The 8,503-nt window shown below is 38.6% G+C and overlaps 2 protein-coding genes across 2 annotated transcripts; one reads left to right on the forward strand and one right to left on the reverse strand.

Annotated features, from left to right (window-relative positions):
• Positions 1 to 627: 627 nt before the first annotated feature.
• LOC113339923 (subtilisin-like protease SBT1.4) lies at positions 628 to 3,125 on the forward strand. The gene has a single exon (XM_026585145.1). It carries the CDS (start codon positions 690 to 692, stop codon positions 3,030 to 3,032), a length of 2,343 nt encoding a protein of 780 aa, XP_026440930.1. The 5' UTR covers positions 628 to 689; the 3' UTR covers positions 3,033 to 3,125.
• Positions 3,126 to 5,585: 2,460 nt separating this feature from the next.
• Positions 5,586 to 6,602, reverse strand: LOC113339498 (histone H3-like centromeric protein HTR12). Its single transcript, XM_026584758.1, has 4 exons — positions 6,450 to 6,602; positions 6,239 to 6,310; positions 5,964 to 6,039; positions 5,586 to 5,662 (listed from the first exon to the last, which is right to left on the reverse strand). The coding sequence occupies exons 1-4, from the start codon at positions 6,600 to 6,602 to the stop codon at positions 5,586 to 5,588; spliced, it is 378 nt and encodes a 125-aa protein (XP_026440543.1).
• Between the last annotated feature and the right edge of the window lie 1,901 nt (positions 6,603 to 8,503).

Consider the following 8,503-nt stretch of genomic DNA (forward strand, 5'->3'; position numbering starts at 1 on the left):
TTGAAGCAAGATCATCATTAGATAGCACCATCAAAAAAATAGTAATAAATAAGAACAGGTAAGACAAATAAGTATCAAACTGGGGCTATTTCATCTCTCTCACCAGTCGCCACCGCTCCTGCCAACCCTTCTTGCTAGCTGCCAACCTATTTGCACTGCACCAGAAGGGGATATTCTTCAGCACTTCAAAATAGGAGTTTTCTTATTAAACGAGCATGATTTATAAAGGAATAGCCTTGCTTGCGGGACTGATACTATTTGAGCGATCCAATTATCAGGATATGTTAGCATTTGTTTGTCCTCTACGTAATGGTATCACCTGTTAGTATAGTATAAAATATTTCCATGTCAAAATTAACTTGGAAATGTATTCCTCGGTTCCAAACTCTATCTTTAAAAGCATGGGCTTCTAATGTATCCTACCAGTACCAGAAGTTTACTGTAATCATTAGTAACGCTTACTGTAATTCCCATGCTCGTGTTGGGGACTTCAAGAATGTTAGTTGTTTCTCATATATGTACACAGTAGTAGATTATAATTAGTTGAGTAATTAAATTAACATACAAGTTGATCATCACAACGTATCATAAAATAATCAAATAAAATTATGGTTTCAATATTATAAGATTTAGAATTGTCTATATATTCTACCTGATGATAATGAAGAAAACATAACAAGCATCAAACAATGTCGATCAATATCACTCCATCTATCACCATTTTCTTTACCATTTTATTGTCTCTTCTACTTTCTTCCTCCTTTTCATCATCATCATACAATGATGAACAACCAGATATCTACATTGTACAAGTCTCCAAACTAGACAAACCATCCATATTTTCATCCCACCTTGATTGGTATACTTCAGCACTTGAATCTCTTCCTGCTCATCTTTCTCTGTCGTCTCATCCTCGAGAGGTTATCGTCTATACATACAACCATGCTATTCATGGTTTCTCTGCTAGACTCACACCTTCACAAGCCTCATATATCCGCAGTTTCCCCGGAATACGTTCAGTACTCCCTCAACAAATTCGCCAAATCCAGACGACACGTACTCCTAGTTTTCTCGGTCTGAATCCAAACTCTGGTCTATGGCCCGTGTCAGGATACGGCAGTGAGATCATTATTGGAGTTCTTGATAGCGGAATCTGGCCAGAAAGCAAGAGTTTCAATGAGTCGGGTTTAACAAATCCTCTACTGACGAAATGGAGAGGTGTCTGTCAGACTACATCTGATTTTCCCGCGACTTCTTGCAACAAAAAGATAGTCGGTGCTCGATTTTTCAACAGAGGAAGTGTATTAAGCAGTAAAGACTTGCAATCACCAAGAGATACAGAGGGACATGGTACGCATACAGCATCTACGGCAGCTGGATCTCTTGTTCAGAACGTTGGATTCTATAATTATGCTGTTGGAGACGTCAGAGGAATGGCTACTAACGCCAGAATTGCTAGTTACAAGGTGTGCTGGAGTACAGGATGTGCTGACGCAGATGTTGTTGCTGGAATTGATCAAGCCGTAGCCGATGGAGTTGATGTGATTTCAATGTCTCTTGGCGGATCAGAAGGTGCGTATTATCTGGATACGGTTACCATTGCAGCGTTTGGTGCTGTAGAGAAAGGAGTACTAGTTTCTGCCGCTGCAATGAATGAACGTCCCAATCCTTCCACAGCCAATAATCTCGCACCTTGGTTTCTAACTGTTGGAGCTTCTACAATCGACAGGCAATTTCCCTGTGATGTGATTTTAGGAGACGGCAGGACCTTCAGTGGTGTTTCATTGTATTCCGGCCAGTCTCTTGGAAACGTAAAAATAGCTCTAGTCTATGCTGGTGATATCGGTGGCGAAGTTTGCGAAGCAGGAAAGCTTAATCCAACCCTAGCTACAGGAAAGATTGTTCTTTGTGCTGGTGGAGATATCGTAGCCCAGGGAAATGCAGTCAGAATAGCTGGTGGTGTTGGATTGATTTCAGCAGATGGACCGCAGAGAGGAGTGTCAGGAGAAGGATTGATGGCTCATTCACCTACCATTCCAGGAGCTAAGGTGATCTTCCCCAACGCGCTTGCAATTGTAGACTATATCAGATCTCAACCAAACCCAGTAGCGTCACTCGTGTTCAGAGGAACTGTGCTGGGATCGCCACCTTCAGCTCCTAAAGTTGCTGCGTTTTCAGGTCGTGGCCCAAACCATTTAACACCAGAAATTCTCAAACCAGACGTTATCGCACCAGGTGTTAATGTCTTGGCTGCTTGGACCGGAGCTGCTGGTCCATCAGATTTAGATTTCGATACTAGACGAGTCGCATTCAATATAATGTCTGGTACTTCCGTTGCGTGCCCTCACGTGAGCGGATTAGCTGCAATGATTCGGAAGGTTCATCCTAACTGGACTCCAGGTGCAGTCAAGTCTGCTCTTATGACTACAGCTTATAATGTAGACAATGGAGGTAAGCCAATTACTGATATGGCTGATGGTGGCATTTCAAATCCTTTCCAGCATGGTGCTGGCCATGTTGACCCCAACAAAGCCACAAACCCGGGCTTGGTATACGACATCCAGCCAAGTAATTACGATGCGTTCCTCTGCTCCCTTGGGTACAGTCAGACACAAATATCTCTTTTTGTCAAGAACAGGATTGTGGATTGCGCGTTAAACAAATTGGCTGCAGGTCCGGGAGATCTGAATCTCCCATCATTCTCCGTTGTTTTCAAAACATCCTTAGACTCAGTTGTCAAGTACAAGAGAGTAGTCACTAATGTTGGAAGCCAGGCAGTTGCAAGTTACAGTGTGAAGGTTACCAGTCCACCTTCTGTTCAAATCAGTGTCTCGCCAAGCGTACTTCAATTCACCTCGACAAACCAAAAGTTGTCTTATGAAGTCACATTCACAAGCTTGATTAAAAATGATCCTACTAATGCTAAAAGTGAGTTTGGGGCGATCGAATGGAATAATGGTGTTTACATTGTGCGCAGCCCTGTTGCTTTAGTCTGGAAAGCTTCTACTACCATTTTGATTTCTTCATTTTGATTGCTTGCTGCTGATGCTGTATGTAACTCACTGAAATCGGTCGCCTATGTATGCTGTCCGATATAAATAAAACTTGGCGGAATTTTCACTTTATTCTTTTTCTTTTTAGAAAATCAATAATTTACTAAAACAAATCAGAAATGTTAGAAGAAAAGAGCCCAAAACAACTCAGACACAAGGCACATGCTGCAACACCGAGGCCACCAGATTGCCCATAGATAAAACCACCAAGGCTGCAGATATAGTGATATACCCATAACCAGCAATACCAGGATTACCTTTGGATGCTCCATTGCAGCAGAGAAGGGTAATAGAGAGATGAATCCCGAAGAAGTTAAGAATGACAAGACACAAGTTCTTGTGTGTTGTTCCACATGCAACCATTCAGTCTGATGCTACACTCCTGAGTAAACTGCAACACTCTTCTTTTGATTTTATTACCAGAAGGATAAATTGTCGAAAACAATCTTACTTCTTCTGGTAAACCAAATCTCCACCAGAAGAATGAAAGCAGCAACCATCCAAGCATGTCTGATGATGGGAATTTTATGCTTGTTTGTTGACAACATACCCTACGGAATTCCAAAAACTCAAGACGTGTATGCACATGCAAGATGAAGCATTACACAATGTGCACAAACACACAGAATAGTTTACGTATAGACACATAATACACAGGAATCATCTGAAGAGAAGTTAGAGGTACATGAAAAATGGGTCTACAAATATTCTAGGTCAAAGATTCTTGTCTATCAAAACTGCAGGATTGACCTTTGGTAATAGGATCTCCGCATCAGCAAATCTGAGTTGAATATTTCGAACTGAATGTTGTTATGTTAGACCAATAACTCAATAGAATATCATGGAAACTTGATGAGTTCCTGATTCCTTCCTTGAATCTCATTCTTAAATCAATTTTTAAAAACAAAACAATTTTTGAAAGCAATACAGTAAAGTCAAAATCTTAAACCTAATAAATAAATGGAAAATAGCCATACATACAGTTTCTAATATAAGGGGGTGGCAGAGGCAAAATCCAGGAGCAATAGCATTTAGAGAGATATGGGAAGATCGAAAGAAATGGAGAATACTCGGAATAAACTTGTGCTATCTTTTGATAGATCCATATCTCTCCAAAAATGCCATGTTCCTCGATTATGCCTATACCACCCAGACATCCTCTCGAAATGTTTTTTTTTTTCTCCCATGATGTTGTAAGGTTGGAGAAGAAGAAGACGAAGATATCGAAGGAGAACGAGAAACATATATATTCAGAAAATCCAGTGGTCGTGGATACCTAGGATTTGTGTCCCACGACTAACCACGGTGATTGGATAGGACGTCGGTGACTGGTGATACCTAGGACTTTGGGTCCCACAACAACACATAGTTTGACTTTGATTTTTCGTGTATCTGACTGGGAGTGGGAGTAACAATGTACGCAAGCTAGAATAACATATTTAATATTTTACTAATGCATCTCTATTCAGCATTATGTCTTCCCTAGCAATATTAACCGTCACTGAAAAAGAAACAAACCAATGCCACCCCCATTTTGGTTTTCCGGCATAACACACTGGTCTTCCTAGCACAATGTTCTGAAACTGAAGTTCTAAAACCATTTTGCTGAGCGAGACCTTGTCAAATAAGGAGTCACATTATTTAGTGCTTAACATATTTTTACGAAAATCCAAATGAAGAACCAACATTAAATAGCAACATCATAAAAACTAAAATGAAAAACTGAACCATTAAGAATAGTTTCCCGTCTTGCTAGCTAAAACATCAACAAAAACTTCTGCGCCCCTGCAATAAAAGGTAAGGGCTACTGCATCAATAAATCAGCATTTCATGCATCTTCTGTTCATAAGATTTTTCAAGTAAATCCTAGTTGAGTTAGACATACACATGCCGAGTTTACTGACGATATGACCTTGAAAACTGTTGGAATATTTTCAACACCGCTAACCAAAGGGGGGTCCTGGGGGCATCGCCCCCCAGGCTGTGGTCGACAAAAGCCTGTTCGAAAAAGCCTGTTCGAAAATTTGGCCGATAAAAGCCTGTTCGAAAATTTCGAATCCAAAAGACACCATTGATGTCTGTTGATGAAGGAACCTGACGTTTCGTGAATAGAAACCTGTTGGCGAATAAAAAAACCTATTCCCAACAGGTGCAAAACCCTTTATAAATAGCTTCTCCCAGTTTCGTTTAACATATAAGAAAAATCAATCTGTTTTCTCTATTTCAAAAAGCATCATCAGAAATCAGAAATCTCTTTGTGTGTTCTTGATTGGATCAAGGGGTACAAACCTTGAATTCAGTTTTCGTTGCAGGGCTTTCATTGTATCCTGAAGTCAATATTTCGCATACCTGTTGTAATCGCCAATTGTTATTGGGAGGGTAGAAATATTTGTCTAAAAGAAATTTATACAAGCCTTGAAAGTTTTGGAGTGCAACAATTTCTTCTCTGTGTCATTCATCCTTTGTGAAACCCATTTTTTTTCCAACAAAAACCACGCATAGGTGTGTTAGACGGGGGCTAATTATTACTTATTAGCTCTCCCACCATGGCTGAGAGCCATAGTGACCTCTCCCACCAAGCCTTCTAGCTAGCTCCCAATCTTTTCGCACTGCACCAAAAGTAAAGTAAATATCAAACAATGAGCTTTATTCTTCAAGATTAGATTTTTGTTATTAAACGGAAGCAGCATATCACAAATATAGGAACGGTAGTAAGAAAATAATAACAATGTAAAAGGGGCAGAAGCCTGAAAAGCTTGTTAACGTTAAGAAAAGAGCTATTTGGTTGTTTGTTGTTCATATGGTAACAGAAAGGCATGAATCAAGCTTTCAACAACATCATCGTTTTTATTAAGAATAAGAATAAGAATCTAAAAAAGGAAATCCTCCATGTTAGAGATCCTAACTTACTGATGGTCACACGCTTTGCATGGATAGCGCATAGCTGAAAAACTTCAAACAGGTTAACCAGAAAAGCTTCCGTTGCCTACAGAAAATAATAATTAGCGTTAGATATAATTTACATTACAACTTTGACGAGCACTTCCATAATAACCTTTCATAGCAGCTACATATACAATCTTATATCACTTTCGACAGCACCATACAGTAAAGAAAGATACAAGACTGTGCACATGATCAGCAACATGCACGATAAATGAATAACTTCCATAGTTTCAAAATACCTCCTGAAGTGCTATTAAAGCTTCCGCTTGCCAACGTGTAACTTCTTTACTACATTTCTCGGTAATTAATTTCTTTCACCGAAGACAAAAGTACGATTTAAAAGTTTAACAAAGCACACCCATGTAATAAAACCAAACAGAATAAATCAAAATTCAGATAAAAACAAAATTTTAGAGCCAATATAAAGAAATCGAAAAAATTCATACTTACAACTCTAATAAAAGGGGCAGCAGGTAATAACAGATCAGTGCTCCCCTGATATTTACGTATCTCTCTAAGTGCTCTTGCTCCCGGCCTAAGCCTAACCATGAGGAGTATAGGAGAAGAAGTAGCGTAAACGTATAACTTGGATTGAAGATTCATTTGATATATTGAAAACTAGTGCAAATGATAATAATGGCGCATGTGTAGAATTCTAGAATACTAGGTATATAGGTTTCACTGTTTCCTAAAAGAATTATCACTTGAAAAAAGAAATAGCTAAAGAGGGAAACTCTAAATTAAGAAAACAAACTAGGAATATAAAGGAGGTTTGACTCATGTCAAACAGGTATGACCATCAAGAAGAGAACGAAAGAGCAAGAAGAAAAGAAAGAAGTGGATACTCAATTTCTTCACAGAGGGAGCGGGAAGGCCCGCATATCAAGTTTCTTGATTTTATTTTTGACACTGTGCCCGTGTCTGACTCTTCATGAGTCGGCTTATAAGGCCTATTCCTATGCACATGCCAAAAAAAATGGTGTTCGGCATACCAGGTGGCATCGCAAACCAATTGCGCTATTATGAAAAAATTGATTAGCGTTAGAGTTTCTAACGAGCGATGTTAACTATAACGCCAGCAATAAAGTTTTTATCGTCAGCGATATAGTTAATATCGCTCGATCTTAATTAGGTCGCTTAGGTCGCTGGTGTTATAATCAATATCGCCAGCGGTTTATATTCTAACGCCTATAAATATCGCACCAACAACATTCCTCTCTTCACAATTCCTTCTGAACTCTTCTTTTCCCTTCTCAAACACAATCACTTCTTAAACAAAAATGGAGAGAAAAATAAGAAACAAAAAAGCCAAAGGATGTACTAGTGCCCCACAGCTGGTGGAATAAGTTTTGTTGTGGATATAAATTATGAGTTTAATAATGTTAGACAAGTAGCCGGTAAAGGTACTTCTCTAATCACCTATCTGACCATGATGAGTGAGTTAATTCGGTAAATCTAAGAGATGGATGGACTGAGTTAAAAACGATTTATGAGTTACTTCCCCCAGTTGTTCAAGAGAGAGTTAGAAGATATCCTTGGCGACATATATATTATATTCAACCCAGAAACCATCGGACTCAAGGAGTTCAAGTTATATTTGAAAGATGGTGGAAGACTACAAACACGTTCTTTTTCAAGGACTTTGAATGCGGTAAGTTAGTTTTTTACAGTAATTTCTTTTTTAAATTATGTATTTTGTTTTATAAAAATCAACAAACGCTAATTATGAATAATTATTATTAATAGGAGTTTCCCCGCTAGATTTGTACATGTTAACTGGAATTCCATGTGAGGGAACCTTACTTCCATTTAACACACTAAATTGGTTAGCAGAAGACAAAGGGAAACAAAGACTTCCTTTATACTCTAGTGAATTAGAAGGAAATCCATCACATAGACGAATTAAAGCGAATGGGTTAAAAGTGTCTGGGTTGAATTTTTTTTTTACAACGTTATGCTAGGAATATGGAGGAGAACATGAATGCTGGTAATCAATATTTGTTCCCTAACCATTATGCAGAGCTCGAAAGGGTGTTTATCTTGTGTACACTAGGCCAATGTCTATTTCCAAATGCTAGCTCAGTGGTCTTAATTGGTTTTCTCGAATCATTAGAAGATTTAGAGCAAGCACCAACATATGATTGGGGGTATGCTAGTTTATCAAAGATTTACATGGCACTTGGTGATAAGTCGACGTGTGTGAAAGATATTTTTAATGCTTTTTGGGGGGTTCTGGAGGTAAGAACCAATATTTTTCCAAGTATTTGTTTGTTATTTTCACATGGAAAATTTAATAACCAACAATGTTATTATTTTCAGTATTGGTGGTATACATGGTTCCGTGTTGCGGAACCTTCTCTTAAGAATCATACCAATGTTTTTCTGATCATAAGGAAGTACGATTCCGAGAATTGGCAACCTATACAGATTGAAGATGGTCAACATACTGCTGTTGTTCATAAGATTCAGCAGTTGAGTAGAACAAGCCATAACTTTATTTCTGA

This window comes from Papaver somniferum, unplaced genomic scaffold (genome assembly GCF_003573695.1).
Source record: "Papaver somniferum cultivar HN1 unplaced genomic scaffold, ASM357369v1 unplaced-scaffold_21, whole genome shotgun sequence".
Classification (NCBI taxonomy): domain Eukaryota; kingdom Viridiplantae; phylum Streptophyta; class Magnoliopsida; order Ranunculales; family Papaveraceae; genus Papaver; species Papaver somniferum.